The sequence below is a fragment of the Tenrec ecaudatus genome, chromosome 11 (assembly GCF_050624435.1).
Source record: "Tenrec ecaudatus isolate mTenEca1 chromosome 11, mTenEca1.hap1, whole genome shotgun sequence".
Lineage (NCBI taxonomy): Eukaryota > Metazoa > Chordata > Mammalia > Afrosoricida > Tenrecidae > Tenrec > Tenrec ecaudatus.
In genome coordinates this window covers 76,739,936-76,761,797 of record NC_134540.1, presented here as the reverse complement: position 1 = coordinate 76,761,797, position 21,862 = coordinate 76,739,936, and the positions used below count along the sequence as shown (strand labels likewise).

Sequence of the window (21,862 nt, the reverse complement as noted above, 5' to 3'; positions counted from 1 at the left end):
AAACACTGTCTTTAGCTCAGAGCCTCAGAGATGCATACTAGGTCTTGATAAGCATTCTCCACAAGGTGGCATCAGTAATCACGTAGCCTCATTACGAAACTTCTTCAAAGGCGAAACTGAAGTGAATCCAAACTTTTAAGGATTTAACCTTTTTTTCAAGTGTTAAATCAAGCAAATCGCCCATCTTCTCCCCATTAGCCCATTAGTTATAAGGAAAAAAAATTATCTTTAGGACAGAATTTCAGCAAATTTGGAATGAATTTGCACATGAGGTGCTTCTCTTTCTTCTTTAAAAAAAAATAAAAAGAAGTGTAAAGAGAGAAAGAAAAATAATTTTAAAGGCCTCAGAAACTTTATAGCAAAATATAGAAGAAACAAATATTTCTTAGTCACTAGCTATTTGTGAAAACGTGTCGAAGCCCTGCATGAGGTAGGGCGTTGAGTAAGAAAGATCCTAGAAGAGTTGGTACATTTGAATTGTGCTGCTGGAGTATATGGTGAGCGCCACGGACTGCTGAAAGGACACCCTTACTTGGAAGAAGTAAGGCCAGACTGGTCCTTCATCTCACATGCTTTAGAAATATTGTCAGGAGAGACCAGTCCCTGGAGGAGAAGCTCCCTTTGGTAAAGTGAGTCACGGTGGAAAGAGGAAGGCCCTGGAGAGAAGGGTGGGCACAGTGGCTGCAGCAATGGGCTCCGGCACAGGGACAATTGTAAAGACCGTGCAGGACAGAGCAGAGTTGAGTTCCGTTGGGTGTAGCATCACAAGGGGTCGGAGTTGACTCAGTGGCACTTAACGACAGCAACAAGCTATTGCTGAGCAAAATGGTTGGGGAGGTCTATGAAATGAAACAGCTTTTTCTAAAGAAATTAAAATCCCTTTCATTCTGAGTACCAGATGCCCAATGAAACATGCTTTGAAAAAAAGAGATTGAAGCAACAGAAAGGCAGGGTGTTCACCAAGTCTTTTCTAAATGACAAAACTGAATCACAAGCTACATCGGCCTGAAGGAAGCAAGTCATCGTTCATCTTTGAAACGTCCATTTCAGAGTGAAAGCAATTATGCCTTGTAAGCATGCGCCACGTGAGTAAAAGCATTAATTTTCCAGAATCATAAATTCTATTATTTAGAAATATAGAATCTTTAAAAATGATTTTAAAAAAGAAAAACCGGTTAAGGAGCCACTACTCAGGTTTGATGTTAAAGAATTTCCAGAAGAATTCTCCTAAATCAATTATGGACTTGGTCTCTCCTCTCGATTTTTCTGGTCAGGAGTTTGACCGTAATCTAGAATGCCTACTGCAAGGAAACACAGCAGCAGACCCGGTGGGATCGCTAAGTCCCCAGGGAGCCTGTGGTGTGCGTCCTGTCTTCTGTCAGCACGCCTCAGCATGGCCGTGACCTGGTTGAGGTACCAAGACTTCACTGTCAAATGTCCCTTCTAAAATGTTCCTCTGGTTCTGGAATCTGTCCTCACTCAATTTAAAGTCCAATATTGATCGCATCTTTGTCTCACTGTAAACTGCACCTGGGCAAGTTTGATCCTAGCATCCCCTTAAGGGCATTTCAATGAAGAAGCAGTGTGTAAAAAACCTTCAAAGAAGAATCTGAGAACGTAATGTAATAAAGTTAAAAAATATGTTGCTATGATCAAGTTTTCCAGAACTTTTCTCTGTAACATTAAACAAGTAGGTCTTGTTTAATATTCAATAAAATATTTAGATAAAATTTTCAGGTCCGGAGCATTAAAAATATTCCTCACAAAAGTCTGAAGGAAGGCCTTCCCATTCATAATCATGTCAGTCCCCAAAGCAGCAATTTCTCTTGACAAACTCCCAAGTATTACAACTGAAACCCAAAGTGGGGATACAGAGTAGGCGATACTTAGAAACATAAGATTGACTTAAATTCTCTACTCTTACTTAAAAGAACATTTTCTATCCTTAAACCATTCAATGTTAGTAAAAGGAAACATCCAAACCACCTTTTTATAGTGTATAAAAATCAATTCTAGAGAAATCAATTCTATTACCTGGAGTACATCTGGCTACAGGGTCAGTGAAATGGTTTTATGAGCCCCCGTTTCCTTCTCAGCTCTCACTGTCAACAACCCATCGAGCCTAGAGCTCTTCAGGTGACCTTGAGGAGGTATTCTCCTTCCTATAGGAAAGCTGGGCTCTTGACTTTGTCCTGAATGCGTCTCCCTTGAACCATAGAAATTCCATGGTAGGCAAGTATCTGCTAGCTGTCCAGGCCTGTCCTCCTGACACAGAGTCCCTTTGCTTGTCCACAGTAAGTGGCTGTGCCTAGCTCTGGTCTCTATATGGACATGGAGACAACAGGTGCAGACCAGGAAAATGAGCGTGCCTGTTTAGAATGCCTGTCAGCAGCGGGCTGTCAGCAATTCCCCCCTAAGTCCTTCCTCCCGTTGCTCTTCTGCTCCTCTATGATGCTTTTCCTGCCCCAATGGCCACCATACGCTGCTTTCTCTGGAGGAAGACATGCCGAGCAAAGAATGACACCGAGCCTCTATGTGAGGCCTGTGCTCCACCTCTGCCAAAGAAAGCTAGTGCCTTCCGTGAGCATCCCCACCCCGCCTGGATGAGAGGGAAAAAAATTCCCTCAGATTACATATCTATGATTTCCATATTATACTACATAGAATTAAATACGATGTGCTCATGGACTCCGAGGAAGATCCTTGATCTCTTTAGAGAAAAGGGGAAAGAGAGCAGCGGAGGTTTGACTTTAGGCCCTCTTGATGGGATCTGCGTGGAGGTCGGGATGGAGTTGCGCCTGTCCAGCGGGCAGGAGCTGGTCTCCAAGAGAATCAGTGAGGGCTTCTCTCTCTCTTGCCCTTTGCTTGCCTGTTTGCTGGGATTCTGTGTCTGCTCTCAGGGGTGGGTTTGCATGGGTCACAACCGTAGGAGCTGTCAGGGCCCTGCCATGTTCCCCCCCAATCATGGATCCGTGTGACTCTGCAGCCCCTGGCTTGGGATCTCCCCTTTATAGGCCTACAGTGAGCCAAGTCTGAAGAAGGTTCTAGATAGCATCAACCCCACGGACCGGGATGCCTTCTTGATATTAAATTACGTCTTTGTATAAAGTGCTTTCTAATGCATATATGAGTGTCATTAGTTTTGTTTACCTAGACAACCCAGCGTAACATAAACGTACAAATCTCATTTGCTCCTAAGGCACTATTACCTGCTAGCTGTAAGGAATGGAGCGTTCCCTTGATGCCCTTGCCTTTCCTAAACCGGTTCTTGGAGGGAGATCACATCTCTGCTTTTGTAGTGCGCACGATCCTCCAGATCAGAAAATAAAGTATGAGTCACCCAGGGATGTGCTTCAAGTTGTTTGTCCCACACGGTCAGAGGATTTACAGGAATTTATCCAAGCCTGCTCTGCTTATGTCCCTGGTGACCACCGACAGCTTGCGAAACAGCTTCTGGAGCCAAGAGTACAGCCCGGAGTCATGGACTAGGACAAAGCAAGCAAGTACATTCAGGAACTGAAAGCAGAACTTTGCCTCTGCCGTGTGCCAAAGGACTAAACGATGCTAGGAAGGTACCCTTGGCTTCCATTGATACACCCCGGGCCCCAAATTCACTGCCCATCTGTCAGTTTGCCAACTGTGCTAGCTTACATGCTGCGACGTTGGTGAAAATTGTGCTTCTGACATTTCAAACGCCAGAGCTTCCAGACTAGAATGATCTCAGAAGGGAGGCCGAGTGCTCTAGTTCGAAAAGTTAAGCAACGAAACCCGACTAGTGAGGCAACGAGCGTCTGGGCGGAAAGGAACAGGGTCAGGATCAAGTCACAAGTCTGAGTCAACGCAACAGCAATTAATAACGACAGACAACCGATTCTTAGATCGAGGTGGTGGATTTCCCAGGTGTTTGCGTACTCCCATCACCCGGGTGTTTAATAAGAGATCTAGATGCTAACAGGATCCTTTCAATTTCCTCTATTGCAGTGAGATTCTGTCTGTCTCTCCACTCGGTGTGGGGCGTGGGGAGAAGGGGAATAATTAGAGCTTGTCGTTCAGAAGAAGGAGATTTAACGTGTAGAATACAAGTGTTTCTGCCCTAACAATGTGATAAAACACTCAATGTTAGTTTTGATGCTTGTGTCCAAATACAAACAAGACCAGGCCATGAGTCTTTGACATCTCAGACTGGATAGTTGTGGCCAGCGGTTATTGTATTGGTGCCATTTTACCCAGGGATTAGGGATATTCAGCAGTCTAATTATATCTATCTATCTATCATCTATCTATCTATCTATCTATCTATCTATCTATCTATCTATCTATCTATCTCTCTATCTATCTATCTATGCAGTTGCTTATACATTGCAGTTGTGTAGCAAGGCTCCCTGAACCATAAACTCAGTGTCATAACACACTGACAGTTATTGCACATTTTGTCTAGAGCTGCATCTCATTGGGAAATAGACCCCTGGTGTCCCAGGAGAGGTTATCTGACCAACTGCAAGGGGTGGCAACACAAGCCTTACAGGGGGTTTCTGGGCCTGTGGAAAGTTCACCCTACAGCCGTGGCACCAGCCTGCATCTGTCACGAGCGGAATGTCCAAACAATCTCTTGCTGATGCCAGACATTTTCTATGTGCACACACCCAGCAATGGCCATCTGGAATTCTGGTCTAAATAAGGAGACAGTACAAGCCCTTTGTATTGTATTGCTAATGCAGCCCAAGTAACTGTGGGTCCAACCAGTATCTGTCCCTAATTTTCCGAGCAGAACACATATGTTGGCCTAGGATAGCCCTGAGAGGCTACATTAGGCAGCGGATACTGTCCAAGGGCTGAAACGTAAGACTTCAGAACACTTCACATTGAAATCTCTTCATTTTGAAAATAGAAAAAGCTCACCAAGAAAGTATCCTACACTCAATTCCACTGACTCTCATCCCCTCTTAACTGTACAACAGAAAGATGACTGACTGGCTACCTTAGAGTTTGATGATTACTCAGTTTAGCATCGCTCCATATTTTCCTTGTTCTTGCATAACAGAATATGTACGACTCCATCTTCAACACTGAAAGAATAATTGCGTATCAACATTTCGTAGGAGTGTTCATAATAAAGCATTGTACATTTTTGAAAGCCTTCCGACAGGTAGTCGTCAAGAGCAAGGATGATCCACTGACTTCACAACTGCTACAGCCGACTGTTTCACTGTGGACATTACGACTCACAGTGAACTGTACTTTTCCTCGAGAACACTATTCTTGTTGTTGGAACAGAAAGCACACAGTGATGTCTTATCTCCCTCCATATCATATTTCTCTGTTCTTGGGAGGCTACAAGTTTTCCACCAACACAGAACTGGGCCATACAGGACACAACTGTCCCATTTGAATAGAAGCCGCCTCACACTGCTCTAGTTAGTGACATTCAGACTGGACTCGCCAGGTGCCTAAGAGTCCTCTTAAAACCCTGAGGGCTTGCGAGTAAAGGCTTGTTCAAGAAAACCTTCAGCCCAGAACTGCTGTGCTGCACATGAGTCGTCTGAAAAAAGAAGAGCCACCCACGCGCCTCATAGGTATGAATACTTATTACATGCTTTATCTTCATACACACTTTTCAGCCCCAAATGACTTTGATATGCTATTTTTACACACAAACTGTAAAATGAAAACAAAGGCCAAGGATCTTTAAAGTACAAAACCCACACACACATATTCACATACACCCACATATAGCCTGTACACTTCTCTTGTAAAATAAAAACTACAATGCAAACCTTTCTGCAAACAGGTCTTTATAGATTTTCTTGAAAGACATAGGAAAATCATAGGGACTTATTATGAAGAAGTCTAAAGAAAATGAAAAATGCTAAGGAAAAGACCAGAAAAGTTTCACTGAGGAATCATTTTTTTTCCTTCCCAGCACGACAATACCTCTGTTCATCTTTGCGAGGAGCAAGAGCTGTCCTATGAAAATTTCTTTAGCAAACCTTATCCCACCCATGCTGTAGCCCTTCTTTTGGCTCCCCAAACTCAAAGGTTATGTAAAGTGAACACTAATTTTAAAATGTCAAAACTGTCGTTATGACAAGTTATAAATCAACGAGAACTGAATTCTTTGGGGAAGGATAAAAACCCAGTATCAAGTTGATTCACTGTGGCCCAATGGAACACAGTAGGGCTTCTGATAGCTCCATGGGGCTTCTAAGGCTACAGGTCTTTACGGAGGCAGACAGCCTCATGTTTCTCCAGCGTAGAGAGATGGAAACACCACCTTCAAGTGTATAATCCAAGATGGGAATAAATAAGAAATAGCTTCATGTTTTGACATTTTTGTGAAATAAAACTTTCCATGATTTTATAGCAATCATTTTTTCACCTACTCTTATATATTTATCATCTCTGGAAAGATCTTTATCACCTTAACTAGAACTTTAAATGAAACAAGAATTGGATGTGATTTGGGGGAGGCGAAGAATGCATTTGGAAATGGGTATGCTTATTTCTAAGAGATTTGGTTTTATGGATTATTTAAAATATCCCAAATAGGCAAGTCCATAAAGATGATTGTTTCCAGGGGCTGGAAGAGGGAAAATGAATGCTAATAATACAGGCTTCTTTGTAGGGGGATAAAATATTATGGAATTACAGAGAGATGATGTTTGCACAACTCTGAGTGAATACTAAAAAAGGATGAATTTTACACTTCCAAAAGTTGTTTTATGAAATGTAAGATAGACATCAATTTAAAAAATTTAATATATGAGATCTAATGGACAAAGTCAGGTCCTTAATAAAAATCCTTTAATAAATCAGTGAAGGAAAGAGTCGAATAAATAGATGTGTTTCACGGGCCTCCTCTTCTCAGAGTGGACTTCTGAGACGGTCTTTGAGCCAAAGTTGTTTATCTGGTGCTCTCGCTGTCCTCCTTCAGAATTAAGCACAATATTATGTGCAAACAGTACAGAAGAGAATTATTTGCTTACTGGCCACTGATGACAGGATAATTGGGTATGTCATCAGCTGTGTTTGTGTTGGCTATAAAGACAATGAAACCATGTAGAAAATGATTTGTGGCAAAACATCAAATGTTCTTATATCTTACTTAAAATGACTTTTTAAAAGAAGTTTCCTAAATTCCAGCTACTGGAAACTCCCTGCAGTACAGAGTTCAACGCTTCCACTCGGTTGACCTGGGCTGTCACCTTTCCATAGGCAGATTAGCAGGCTTTTTTTATGGACACATCTGGGATAACTGGACCACCAATGTGTAGGGGTTGTGGTTAAGCGTAAACTGTTGGTAAAACCCAAAGTCCACTGGAAAAAAATAAAGAGATATGATTGAAACATCAGAAGGAAATAAGCAACCATTTGTAATAAGGTATTAAAAATAAGTTATGCCTTTTTGTATTTGTCTTTTAAAATATTTTTCACTGTATTTATAATCTGATATAATATTTGTAAAGTGAAAAAAATGTCTTAGTCAGCATTTTGGAAAGATTATCCAGCAGGAGAGGGAAAGAGAATTTTGTCACAGGGCGCCAGGGTAGCCTGGAATTGGGAGAGACATAGAGGAACAGGGTCATGTGCGAATACTGGATTTAGGGAGAACACATGTCAAACACTTGTTAAAAGTTACTCAATTGTGAATAACAAATGATAACTACAATAATTTTAAAATGTAAACAAAACAAGGTTGGGTGACTAATGAATGGGAACTACTCTCAAAGAGAAAGTATTCCTGGCTAAGAACAAGGGAGTGGGCCTTGAGACCCAGATTCTCAATGGCACCTCTAACGTGGCATCATTGCAAGCTGCTGTATCCAGTCACACTGCCAAAGGGAGAGGGACCTGGGCTATACCGGGAATGAAAGAAGTCTGTTCACTTTAATTCATGATGAAAACAATTCCACAACGTTCCTTTCCTTGAACTGTCACCACAATAAAAAATAAAGACATTTTGTCCTCCTGGTTTGTGGCAAAGCATGCATAGTCATATGCAGCTTGGTCCCATGGAAGTGTGGACAATTTAATATTTCCAAATCAGCATCTGCACTTATCTTTTCAGGCTAGCGTTGTTCTGTTTATTATTTATTAATTAAATTAAAAGGCTTAAAATTCACATAACTCTTTTGTCCAGTCATTTTTTCCAAAAGACTGTCATCATTTCAATAAGAATTCACCTAGTTAGGAAGCTAAAACAAGCACAGTTTTGAAAAATGTCGAAAATGTATTTAAGTAATTCATGCAAGCCACAGTAAATAAAATTGAATGGTGATGGTGTAGACCCTCTATTTTTACTACCGATAAACTAGTCATGAGAATACCTTTATCAAAACTATTATCATAGGGTTAACATTTTAAGACAACAAGCATTCACCTGATGTCGTACAAGGACTTATGTTAGGCCTTCATTTTACAGACAGCAAATTAACAGGGTAAAAAGACGTGTGCATCACAGAATGACTCAAGGATGTCAGAGGTCTTCCGAGTCCCTTTGTCTTCCTGTGCATAATAGGGATATTGTTGTTAGGTGCCAATAAAGTCCATTCAACTTCAGAGCAACTCTATGTACAACAAAACAAGATGCTACGTGTGAATATTTTTATGTTTATTTTGGCTCTCATGCCAATCCATCTCATTTAAATTCTTCCTGTTTGCCAAACATGATGTCCTTCCCAGAGACTTGTCCCTCTTGATAGCATGCTCAAAGATGATATCTCCCTTTTAAAGAACATTCTGGCTATACTTCTTCCAAGTAATATTTGCCCATTTTCCAGGCTGTACATGGTATATGCAATATTCTTTGTCAAGCACATAATTTAAATGCATCAATTTTCCTCATCCTTCCTTATTCATAATCCTTTTTTAATTTTAAATGTATATGAGGATAGATAGTTAAAGTTTATTGTACCAACCTGACCGATGAATACATGTGGGGTTAATTGAAGGGACAAAGAGATAAATGGCTTGGTGAGCTGCAGTTCTAGTTCTCAGGCTTCTTGATCTCTGAGGGTCGGACCAGGGGGCAGCTGCCTTAGCCAGTTAACTGCTTCAGCTAGCAAGGCTCACTTCCTGCAAGACCTCCCTGAGAAGAAGCTACATAGACTACCCTGATACAGTCCTGGGTGCTGCAGCAGCCATGTGGAGACCCCTGCCTGCGCTGAGATACTTACACGCTCAATGATTTGGCTTTCCTCCTGTAGTTGGCGTCATTGCATGTGTTTTGTGAGATGGAGGAGGATTTTTTAGATTGGTGTAGGATATATGGGCTAATGTTGGACTTATGGGCTTGGGAAGCACTTGGTTGGGATACTTTCTTAATGCACACTTACACTTTATATAAAACTCTCTCTTATACAAATTAGTTTCTGTGGATTTCTGTGCACACTCTAGACCTCAGCGCGACATCTTTGCTTTTAAAGCATTAAAGAGGGCTTTTCCCTAACAGTTATCTATAAGCAGATGCATAGATGGTTTTAACATGTATGGGAAAGAGAATGAGTATAAGCAAACAAATATGTACAGATTTCACACTGAATATTTGTACAGGGATATTTACTTTTGCTGCTTATATATCTGTGAATGTTGTGGAGAACAGAGGTGGGAAACTTATGAAACCTTCTCAGACAGAACCAAACACCTTGAGAAAATGAGTTACTGGGCCTTGGGTGGGTGTGTGTGCCTCAGGACGATGGTCTCAAGGGGACATCAAGGTGATTTGGTAAAACACAGTCTACAAAGAGATTGTTCTCCATCCTTCTTCGGTGAGTAGCAACTGGGGTCATAAAAGTTCTTGTAGAATCATCAAAGTTGCAACAGTTGATGAGTTACCGTAACCTTGGGGAAAATAATCAACTACTTGAGATGAAAAGGACAGAATTTACTCAAGTATCAAGTTCAGAAAAGTGAGGTAAGAAGGAATAGAAACTGGAAGCACAGTGAGAAAGTGGGATACCTGATGTCACACTGAAGAAATTGCAAAGAATGAGGTGGAAAAAATGTGTAATAATTATTGGTACAACTCAGGGAGAGGGCATATCTGAACAAAGTACATGGGAATAAATGAAGAGGGAGGAAGAGAGAGTGGAGCACAACCTGGCCCACCAAGCCCTAAGGACAGTATTCCTGCTCAGAACAGCCAGTGCATAGAGAGGACCATAGGGCCAGCCCCACTATGAGACATGGCATCCCTCACTGACCCATAGCACTATGGGGGACAACACTGGAGACACAATGCAGGAGTTGCACCCAATCTGACCCCACCACCCCAAGGCGAAACACTAAGGACATGCAAAAGAACAGCAAGGGGAACAGAGCAACGAAATCCCCGGGGAATACCAAAAATAGACTTTGAGAGCAGAGCGTGGCACCCCATCAGACTGGACCAAAAAGCATTCCTAAAGGTCAACAAACAGACCTTGAAATATTTACAGGCTTTTCCATTATTTTTCATTGTTTTTTTGTTGTTTTATTTTCTTTTGTTGCTCTGTCTTGGTTTTTATGCATATTATTACTTCTGTAGGTCTATCTAGATAAGATAGGAAGGATAAACAATCTGGAGGAGAAAACAACAGGACTGACAGTTCCAGAGGGACATGGGAGAGGAGGCGGTTGGGGAAAGGAAGTGGGTGTTAACAAACCCAGGGACAAGGGAATAACAAGTGAACCTAAATCTATGGCAAGGAGGGTGTAGGAGGCCTGGTAGGGCTTGATCAAGGGCAATGTAAATGAAAGGAATTCTGAAACCCAAATGTAGGCTGAACATGGTAATGGGACAAGAGGAAATTAAAAGGAAATAGAGGAAAGTACTAGAAGGCAAAGGACATTTATAGAGGTCTAATTACAGGCATATATATGTAAATATATTTATATATGACAATGGGGAACTACATCTAGTACATGAATTTATAGGTTTAGTATTAAGGGACACTGGGCCTCTCACTCAAGTACGCCCTCAACACAAGAACGCTTTGTTCTATTAACCTGACATTCCATAATGCTCACCTTCCTGAAAAGATCGCTGAAGACAAAGCAGGTGCATAAGCAAATGTAGTGAAGAAAGCTGATGGTGTCCAGCTAAAAAGATATAGTATCTTGGGTCTTAAAGGCTTGAAGATTAACAAGCAGCCATCTAGCTGAGAAGCAACAAAGCCCACATGGAAGAAGCACACCAGCCTGTGGGTTTATGAGGTGTCGATGGGATCAGGTATCAGGCATCACAGAATAAAAAATCATACATTGTGAATGAGAGGGATTGTGGAGTGGAGACCCAAAGCCCATCTGTAGACAATTGTACATTCCCTTACAGAAGGATCACAAGGAAAAAATGAGCCAGTCAGGGTGAAGTATATCACTGATGAAACATACAACTTTCCTCTAGTTCTTTAATGCTCTGCCCCCACCGCCCATCATGACCCTAATTCTACCTTACAAATCTGACTAGACTGGAGGATGTACACTGGTACAAATAAGAGCTGGAAACACAGGAAATCCAGGACAGATAAAACCCTCAGGACCAATAATGAGAATAGCAATACCAGGAGGGTAAGGAAAGGTGGCGGGGGGGGGGAGGGGAAGGGGGCATTGGGAACTGGTCACAATGATGTACATATAACCTTCTCTCTGGGGTATAGACAACAGAAAAGTGGATGAAGGGAGAGATCAGTCAGTGTAAGACATGAAAAAAATTATGTATTATCAAGGGTTCATGAGGGAGGGAATGTGGAGAAGAGAATGGATAAAATGAGGAGCTGATACCAAGGGCTCACATAGAAAGAAAATTAATTTTAAAATGATGATAGCAACAAATGTACAAATGGATGGATGGATGGGTGGATGGATGGGTGGATTGTGGTAAGAGTTGTATGAGCCCCCAATAAAATGATTTTTTTAAAGGAATTATTGGATGTAAAACCGGTGATTTAATGGGTAAACCTTTATTCAATTCATAATAAAAATTTTTTAAAGAGAATATTTACAAATAATTTTTGCAATGCAACACATAATTTGATTTCTTTACTGCTTTTTCTGTGAGCCTTGATCATATATCCAAGTAAAATTAAACCCTCAGCAAAGTCAGTATTTCCATTTTATTGCTTTTTGATCCATTTGTAAGAATTTTTGCTTTCTTTATGGTGGGGCTTAATGCATATCGAAGGCTATCGTCTTTGACCTTCATCAGTTACTGCTGCAAGTCTTCTTTGTTTTCAAAAAGCAATATTGTCTCATCTGCATATCACAGGATGTTGATGAGCCTTCCTCTAATCTTAATGTCACTTTCTTCATGTCATCTAACTTCTTTGATGATTTATTCAACATACAAATTGAAGAAGTATGGTGAAAGATATAACCCATATTCACACCTTTCCTGATTTTTAAAGCATGTATTCACACCGTTCCTGATTTTAAACTCTCTTGTTCTGTTTGAATAGCTATGTGATGTCTTCATTAATGCCAGCTGTTTCACCTCTCTATTTCCTGTTATCCACTACAGAGCTACATACAACACACATACAAAATTCATAATTAAAGGACTTATTAAAGAAGTTTTGATACCTGTGAGAATGTTCACAATTGGGTTGTGTATCAGGACATGTTGCAAAGCTCTATCAACTCTGCTAATAAGTGTCCAAAGGGCGTACCACTCTGTTATCAGCCTTAACTCAAAGGCATTCAGCCATAAACTCTGGGTCAACACACCCAGCATCTGGGATTCCGTGCCTAAAGGCACCAGTCAACCGCTCCCTGTAACCTCACACTGAAGGCACTCAGCTCCACTGTCATTAGTCAGGCAGGGGGTTCAACTTTCCCAATGAAGTGCCCAGAGGTACCCCACTCCACGAACCAGTCTCCTGCACAAAAGCACTCAGCTTTATTTGCTCCACGAACGGACAACTCCATCTCTCCCTTCCAGGCTCTGGTTCCTAGTCTTGCTGCTGCTGCTGCTCCTCTGATGTTATAGCTGTCTTCTGGATCTGGGAGGTTCACTGCACAGCACAGTGATCTTGAGTCCAGAGGATGCGCTCTACTACTGGATCCTCTGGTAATCAAATCCTTCCTCCAGCTTCTCATATGGCTCATTTTATATGCACAGCAGAATGACACCCAAGAGAATCCTATTTGCAATTATTTGCAGGTGAATCCTATCAGTATCTGCCCTGAGATCCATGCAGGGAAAAGTTGTTTGATGGGAATTGGAGACTTTGGCTAGAAGAGCAACTTTAAATTATCCACGGCCCCTGCAGCTGTCTCATGTATTGTATATTGGTTGCACATGAGCAAAATTAAATGCTCTGGAATTTCTACTATTCACATAATGCGATATGATGCACACCATCTATTGTCCATGGTCAATAAAACACAAGGGAGCTCCCCCTACCCCGACCCTCCAGTGTTCTCTGGTTTCAACCAAGATTCCTAAGACACCAGGAAGCATATCGCTCATTCCGCCACCTCTCCCAAACCCAGCCTGATTTTCAGGCAGTTCCTTTTGAGATATCCCGGGAATGATTTTTTATTAATATTTAGCACCTTCACTTGCATGTGGTATTCATGATACTGTCCAACAATTTCTACATTCTGACAGGATCACCTTTCTTTAAAATGGGCACAGATGGAAATGTCTTTCAATCGGTTCATCATGTCACTGCCTTCCCAGTTGCCTGGCATAAACGGGTGAAGATTACTAGCCATGCATGTAGTGTGGAAACAGTAAAGCTAACATTCCATCAAATCATACAACGGGCAAAAGTCGCCATGATAATTAAGAGTGTTAGCACTTGAAAATGCCCTGAAGAGTTCCTCCCAAATAGTTCGTTCAATGTTGTAAAATAAAATGCAATGTTACCAGGACATGAAGCCTGAAAACTTGAACTTAGAACTAGAAAATTTAAAAAAATAAGTGAAAACCTTTTGGGGGAACACACAGTATCGTCTGCACAGAACATACCTGCAGCAATGTAGGAGCCTCCTCCGGCTTTATAGAGGAAGTGGCTGGCGAAAGGGGCCGCGCAGATGATCAGAAAGCTGGCGGTCACGACGGTCACCACGCCCAGAAGCATCAGCACTGCCCAGAACCCACGGTAAACTGGAGATCCCAGAAGAAAGGGGAAAGAAAAGCACACTGAGGAGGTGGACAAAGAGAGCTATGACACTATACGTTTCATGACCAGTTCCTCTCCCGTTGCCCAATGTCAGCCATGCCACCCGAGATAGACTCCTGGGTCCTAAAGCAATTTAAACAGACTTCTGATCAGACAGCCTTGGTCGTGACGATAGTGACTTCCAGCACCCCTTCCTGCTCAATATTTGCCCCCCGATGTACTTTGGAAGCTCTTTTTTTTTCTGACCAGATTTCCCCTTTTAGAAATAGGAACACCCAAAGGTCTAGAAAGAAATATCTTGAATAAAGACCCAGTGATCATATATATTTCTTTCACACCAGCTGTAGAAAGACGTGAAAAGACTTTAAAATTATTTGTGAATATGGCTTCTTATATCCCATTCAGATAATGCTTACACCAGAGTGCCATCTTGCAAACTGATAATAATCACCCTAAATATATATTGAAAAAGTACAATTCTATTTAAATTTTTGTTCTGTTGAAAATAGTGAATGACAATAAGAGTGACAAGTGAAAAAATACACTTAAATATAAGATTTTATATCAACGATGTTCTTGGCATAATATTTTTATTAATATCTGCGTTTGGAATTATTCAATATGAGAAGCTTTAAGTCAAGGACGAATAAGGCCAGTGAAAGCATGCTGCCATTGATAAATGGATGTTACGTTTGGTGCTATATTGTAATTAAGTAAAAAGAAATTCTAATGATCATTTTGGGGCTGAATAATTACCCATCTATTAAACAAATTCATCATTTCCCAAAGACTAATACATTAAAATAAATTATTCTTGTTGGTATAAATGGAGACAAGTTAAAGAAAACATATGAGTCATATTAATATTTTTATGAATATACAAGAGCTTTGTAGGAAAGTAAAAGACATTATTTCCCAACAAATATGCCTGGCAAAGACAAAATGTACCTATCAGTTGGAATCATAGGTAGAGGGAAAAATAAGGGAAAATGAAATTTTGAGGAGAAGCATCACATATTAAATGAAGGGGAAAAGCTGGCATTCATGAGTGAGTAAGGAACTATGTGGGAAAATGTGAGGCTTCCAGGCACCCAAATGAGGTTAAAGCAAAATCTTAGACAGCTTAAAAATGTCATGGATAAATTGTAATTAAAAAATAATGAAATCATTCCAGGACCTTATTGAAGCCCCTGACATTACTGAAAGAGCTTGTCTCCAACCATGCACTGATAAGAGAGACTTCTCAAAGCACATGTTGTTGGAAGCAAACACATGCATGTATAACCTGGAAACCTAGTAACAGTACTTCTAGGTACACCCTCATATTAGGCCTCCCAAGTGCCCAGCCAAACTAAGGGGCCCAGGCCCCAGGTGGACTCAAGTAGCACAGGCTTTGAAAAAAAACACAATGATAACACTAAAACCAGCACACATAGAGGAATGCTGATGGCATTGTGAGCTACTTGCTGACTGGCGAACCACATGGTCTGCGGTTCAAACCCACCAGACACTGGGCAGCAGAAAGATAAAACCAGCACACACAGATGACAAGGCAGAATTTACACATTGATCACTTGCTAAGCCAACAACAGCAAAACGTGTCATCAAGCGAATACTAATAGGATGCAGAGTTTGGTCACAAAATGTCCAGAATAGTTGATAATTCCAAATTCCAAATGTACTTGGTATACAGACAACCAGAAGAATCTCACCAATTCTAAAAGGAGCAAACAGTCATAAATTCCAAACTAAACATGATCCAGATGTGGAAATGACCAGATAAACTTTAAAGCAATTATGAAGGGTTTTTTCGAAGTTCAGAGAAGTTTTCTATTATCTGTTCATTCCATTTTCCATGAGTGCTTTGCAACCCTCTCATCTTATAGCCTTCTCTAAAAAGTGAGATGAACAACCTTGAACAGAAAATTGAAATGCTCAGAAGAAGGAAACCACGAAAAGAAGGTCCCCTCCTGTGGTGTGGATTCCAATCATAGAAACCCCACAGGACCAGGTTTTCTGAGGCTATACATTTTTATGGAAACAGCCTGCCTCATCTTTCACCCATGGGATGGCTGGTGGGTTTGAACCACTGGCCTATCAGTTAGCACTCCAAAGCTAAACCCCCTTGACCAGATGAGAACTCTACAGAAGACAAATAGGATCTATAAAAATGAACTAAAGTGAAAATTTACAATTAAAAATATAATGCCTGAAATAACATTTTAAAAAATATTAATTGATTAATGTCAGTTGATGGATTCAATGTAAAGCAAATATTAAGAGATATTTGAAAATAAAATTAATGAATTTGAAGGGCAAGCCATATTAATGCAGAAAAATACCAAAGTAATGCCTAAAATTTTACCAAATTTGGTTAATAATAAATTAATAGATATAAGACCCTGTGTTAACTGCAAACAGGATATATTCAAAGAAAAATGCTCAGACACATAATAAACTACTGAAAACCCACACCAAATGAAAGTAGCCAAAAGAAAAGTGACATATTACATCAAGGGAAGCAACCATTTGAAAGACTGTTCATGAATTTTCCATGAAATGATGAAGACCCAAACCCAGTGAAACAAAATCTTTAAAGTAACAAAAGGAGGCTTATTAACTTAAAATTCTGTGAAATATCCTTCTGGCAAAAATACTGTTCAGGAATAAAGGTGAAATAAAATCAGCTGTAAAGGAAGCAAAACAGAGATTCTGTCACATTCAGACCTACTCTGCAAGAAATGCAAAAGGAGGTTTCCAGGCTAATGAGAAATGACATCTTCAGTTCTCAATGTCCAGCTTTCACATAGATGCGAGGCAACTGAAAAATCCCAGGGCTTGGGTTGGGCGCATCTTAGTCCTCCAAATCATCTCCTTGCTTTTCAACACTTTTAAAAAGTCTTCCGTAGAAAATGGATCCAATGTAATGTGTCCCGTGATCACTTGACTGGTGTTTCCATTGTTATTGATTGTGGATTGAAGGAAAATGAAACCCTTGACAACTTTAATCCTTTCTTCATTTACCAAGATGGTACCTACTGGTGTACTAGTGAGGATTTTTGTTTCCCGGACTTTGAGTTGTAATCGATATCGAAGGTGGAAATCCTTGATCATCATCAGCAGATGCTCTAAGTGCGCTTAACTTTCAGTAAGCAAGGGTGTATAATCTGCATATCAAAATTTAGTGATAAGCCTGCTTGTAATCCTGATGCCTGTTCTTCAGACAGTCCCGCTTCTCTGATTATTTGCTCAGCAGACAGAATAAATAAGCATTGTGATAGGATACCATGTTGGTACATGCCTTTCCTGATTGTAACCCTTTATTTTATTCCCTTGTTTCATTTGCACAACTGCCTCTTGACCTGTGTACAGGTTTTGTATAAGCGTAATTAAGTGTTGTGGAATTCCCATTCTTCCCAGGAGTATTCACCTTGTGCTACGATCCACAAAGCTGAGCGCCTTTGCCTAGTCAATAAAATACAAGTGAACATCTTTCTATTAGTCTCTGCTTTCACCCAAGACCCGTCCAATGTCAGCAGGATCTTTCAAATATTCTGTTCAGCTCTTGTACTTCATTGTTTCTTCCATTTGCCTTAGCTACGAGATGATCAAGATTAAGTTTTGGTGTACTTCCATCTGAACAGGACATCAGAATTGCAAGAAAACGTATCAGCAACCTTCCATATGCAGATGGCATAACCTTATTTATTGAAAGTGCAGAGCCCTTGACGTGCCGCTTATGCAGGTCCAGGATTGCCCCCTTCAATGTGAAGGACAGCTCAATGTGAAGAACACAAAAGCCCTCACAGCTGATTGATGACGTTCGTTATTCCACGTCCTCTTTGGAATCCAGCCTAAACCTCTGGCAGCTCCCTGTCAATGATTGCAGCCAACTTTTTTTGAATGATCTTCAGCAAAAGTCCTGACGGATGGGCTGCCATCTGCTAGGTCAGAAGTTTAAAACCACCAGCTGCTCCTCAGGAAAAAGACAAGACATTCTACTTCCACAAAGAGTTACTGTCCCTGAAACTCACACAGGACACACTACTCTGTCTAATGAGGTCATTATGCACTGTCACCAGCTTGATGACATTGAGTTTTATTTACTTATTTATTTTGAGTCAGCAAAATTTCACTTGCGTGTGATATCTATAATATCATGCTCTAATTTGTGCATTCTATAGGGTCACCTCTCTTTGGACTGGGTAAAAACATGCATCTCTTCCAGTCATCTAGGAAAGTAGCTTTTTCAAAATTTCTTAGCATCTATGAATGAGTGCTTCCAGTGCTTCATCAACTTTTTGAAATATTTTGAATGGTATTCCATTAATTCCTGGACTTGGACTTCTTTCAGTACCATTGGGTCCTGATTATATGCTTCCTTTGGGAATGGTTGAATGTTGACTTGTTCTTCATGTTACCACGACTCTATTTTTTCATCTTCTTTTCATGCTTCCTGTATCATTCATTACTGTGGCCATTGAAGCTTTATATAATGAAAGTCAGGACCTGAGTTTTACTTCAAATTATTGGCAATTAGAATGCAAAGATGGGAAACAAAGAGGACAGAATAATATCTGGTGATAGTAATAAAGTTGGGATCACATTTTGCATGAGCAATGACTTTTTCATAGCACATCTCTTTTTTCAATAACACAAACAGCGAGTATACACATGGACTTCCCCAGATCGAAAACACAGAAATCAACTGACTTCCACTTTGGGAGGAGATAATAATGAAGCTCAATATCAGCAACTAAAATGAGGCCGGGGTAGACTGTGGAATAGACTATCAATTGCTCATATGTAAGCTCATAGTATAGCTGAAAAAAATAAAATAAGCTCTGGAGAGCCAAAGTATGGCCTTGAGTAGATCTCATTTTGATTTTAATAATCTGAAGAACAGAGGTAGTGCATTAAACATGAGTGACAGAAGACTTGATGAGTTGTGGAATGATGTCAAGCACATCATACCTGAAGAAAGCAAAAGATATTTACAATACAAGAAAGAAATAGAAGATCAAAGTGGATGCCAAATGAAACTGAAACTTGCTCTCAATCATAGAGTAGCTGAGACAAATGGAAGAAATAGAGCTGAACATAAACTTTCAAATAAAAGTTTGAGAAAACAAAGTAACTATTAAAATGAAAAAACGCAAAGACCTAGAGTTTGAAAATAAAAAAGAAAGAAACACTCAGTATATCTTAAATTGAAAGAACAACAAATACAGTTCAAGACTCAAGATGAAATATTTCAAGATTTTTGGGCAAAATATTATAGATTTTTAGTTTGCTTATTGTTATTGTTATGGAAATAACATGATCATTTATAAAACATAGATAAATGAATGGTTTGGGGGCTCACACATAACTCTAACCCCAATCTGAGAACAATTCATTCTTATGAGATGGACCCAGTTGATGCTCACCCTTCTGAAGAGATCACTGAAGATATGATGCTATAGCAAAGTGTGGTAAAGAAACTGGATGGTGCCCAGCTGACAGAAAGAATAGTGTCTGGGGACTTAAGAGCTTGCTTCAAACAGCCGTCTAAGTGAGGTGTCAATTACGTTTTCATGGAAGAAGCGCACCAACCTAGGTGATCCATGGATTATAAATAACATAATCCAAACTCAAAGGAGGGAATGGTACCAGCTTAAATTGTGAACATCTGGCTTGCAGAAGGCTATGGATAACAGTGAAAGCCCAAAATTCATTTTCAGGGATCACACCTAGATTAAACCTCCAATGCATACCCTCCGACCACAGACCAGGCATGTGAATAGCCTTGTTACCAGGCAAAGGGCACTGTAAAGCACTGGTATATAGTTAGGTTAAAATGTAATATTTATCATTTTATCTCCCTTTTATCCATTTAAGGATTGTATCCGTGTTTTATTTTTTTCATGCAGAGTGCATTGGAAAGTGGATCATTGCTGATATATTCAGGTTAAGATGTAACACCTTATCATTTAATCTCTCCTTTGACCCATTTTAAATTTGTTCTAGTTTTCAATGTTTCTACTTTCTTTATTATTGCCATTTTCTCTGTTTTACTTCGTTATTGTTAGTACGTTTGTTTTTGTAAGTTTTTCTTTACATGAAATGCAGGAAAAGTGAATCTACAAAGACAGTAACTGGATTAATGGCTTTTTAGGAGTGTAGCAGGGAAGGTTGGGCGGAAATAGTGACCCAATAAGAATAAGAAAGAAGAAAATGTTCTAAAATTGATTATGGTTATGATTTACAATGCTTCTTAATATGATTGAACTATTAAACTGTATGGTATGTGGATTCTGTTTCAATAAAACAGTTTAAAAATAAAATTAAAAGTTATGTAAAATGTGAAAAAATAAAAGAAATCTCATTCAGTTCCAAATTGATTCCGATGTAAGTTGAATGCCTCATTTTTCAGTATTGTTTTTATTTTTACAATAATATCTTGATAAATCTGCTGTTTATTTGTCTTTAGGGGTTGGAGATATTATAGATAAACATATATGTATATATTTTAATACATGTATGCCTACATAAAGTTTACATGAATCATAAAAATTTAATGATCTTGAAATTGGAAATTTTTCAGTTGCAGTAATGACTCTATTTGTGAAACGTTCTTGATTAGCTGGTATATTCTAGGGACTGGGGTAGGATTACTAGTTAAACAATAAAATAGAGTTATCTATTTGGCTCTTTTCTTGTTTGCATATTTCATGGTAACATCCCACTGCTTCCCCAATCCACCTATGAACTTCAACTGATAAAATAACTTCCCAAATCCGCTGCAGGTATTTTCCAGATACACTGAAGAATACTATGGTTCTTCCATAAATTGCATTATCTTAGGTACTTTAATATTATATGTAGTACATATTATTTACAATAATAGATTTCAAAAGATTGGTCATAATGCTTTTGTCAGAACTCATACAAGGAGGTACCAAAAACACTGGCATTGTGTTGAGTGGAGCTTTCATAATACACATTTTTCCCCACTGCACAAGCTTTGAGCAACTCGCTCTGAGTAAAGTGCATATGGTGGAATTACCTTGGAAAGCTCTCCCTGGTCACTAGGAATTTTTTCATTTAAGAGCTGTTTCTATCGAACATCACTTTTTTGTGCGATGGCCAATTTAAGATGACAGCATGTGCCTGTGAAATTTTGTTTCCTGCTTGGGAAAAATGACCCAGAAACTATTGTGATGTTGAACACAGCTTACCAGGACAGCACTATGGGAACAACTCAAGTGTGCGAGTGGTAGTCTCTTTCCTAAAAAGGTGAAATGTTGATTCATGACAAACCTCATTCTGGATGTCCGTCAACTTCCCGAATGGATGAATGTGTGGCCTCATAGTGCATTTGGAGTTCTTTATACCAGGTTAGATTGTTAATCCAGCATTCTATTTAGAGGTTCTGAAAAGATTGTGCCACAGTGTGTGACAAAAGGGCCTGATTTGTGGTATATAGGGGACTGGCTTTGCCACCATGACATTGCACCTGCTCACGAGTCATCTCAGTGTGCCAGTTTGTGGCAAAAAAAAGCAGCATGGCTCTCTTGCTCCACACACTTTACTCACCTGACTTTGCTTCATGTAACTTCTTTTTGTTCCCCCCCCAAATGAAGAGGGACATGAAAGACAACAATTTGATGATGTCAAAGAAGTGAAGAAAAAATGAGGAAGCTTTTATCAGCCATCCAAACAGATGAGTTTGAAAAATATTTCCAAGAATGGACTCACAGATTTGACAAATGTATAAA

At 39.8% G+C, this 21,862-nt stretch overlaps 1 protein-coding gene across 1 annotated transcript in view; it reads right to left on the bottom strand.

The window, feature by feature from the left end:
- Window positions 1–21,862, bottom strand: part of TMEM182 (transmembrane protein 182) — a 74,169-nt gene that overhangs the window by 12,968 nt on the left and 39,339 nt on the right. Inside the window, exon 4 of the mRNA XM_075562573.1 lies at window positions 13,949–14,086. Coding sequence (XP_075418688.1) covers window positions 13,949–14,086 — 138 coding nt within the window. The remainder of the gene's footprint in view (window positions 1–13,948; window positions 14,087–21,862) is intronic.